The sequence below is a fragment of the Penaeus monodon genome, chromosome 33, assembly GCF_015228065.2.
Source record: "Penaeus monodon isolate SGIC_2016 chromosome 33, NSTDA_Pmon_1, whole genome shotgun sequence".
NCBI classification, from domain to species: Eukaryota; Metazoa; Arthropoda; class Malacostraca; order Decapoda; family Penaeidae; genus Penaeus; species Penaeus monodon.
Window position 1 is genome coordinate 31116443 of NC_051418.1, and position 257 is coordinate 31116699.

General features: G+C 63.0%; 1 protein-coding gene across 1 annotated transcript in view; it reads right to left on the reverse strand.

Annotated features, from left to right (window-relative positions):
• LOC119594376 (guanine nucleotide-binding protein subunit beta-2-like) overlaps positions 1-257 on the reverse strand; it is a 41136-nt gene that overhangs the window by 481 nt on the left and 40398 nt on the right. The window contains exon 7 of the mRNA XM_037943437.1: positions 31-247. Coding sequence (XP_037799365.1) covers positions 31-247 — 217 coding nt within the window. The remainder of the gene's footprint in view (positions 1-30; positions 248-257) is intronic.

The window sequence follows — 257 nt, forward strand, 5'->3', positions numbered from 1 at the left end:
CACCTCTCCCTCTCCCTCTCGCCCGCGCACCTGCGTGAGTCCCCTTCATGGAGTCCCACATGTGAATGGTGTTGTCGTCCGAGCCGCAGATGATGTACCTTCCCGACTTGCTCATGCCGCAGCAGGTGAAGCCGGAGTTGGCGGTGGGCGGCTTGTACTCGCACACCTGCTGGTCGCTGCGCAGGTCCCACAGACGGGCTGTCTTGTCCTCCGAACCCGACGCGATGGCCATGTTGGAAGGGTGCATCTGTCAGGTC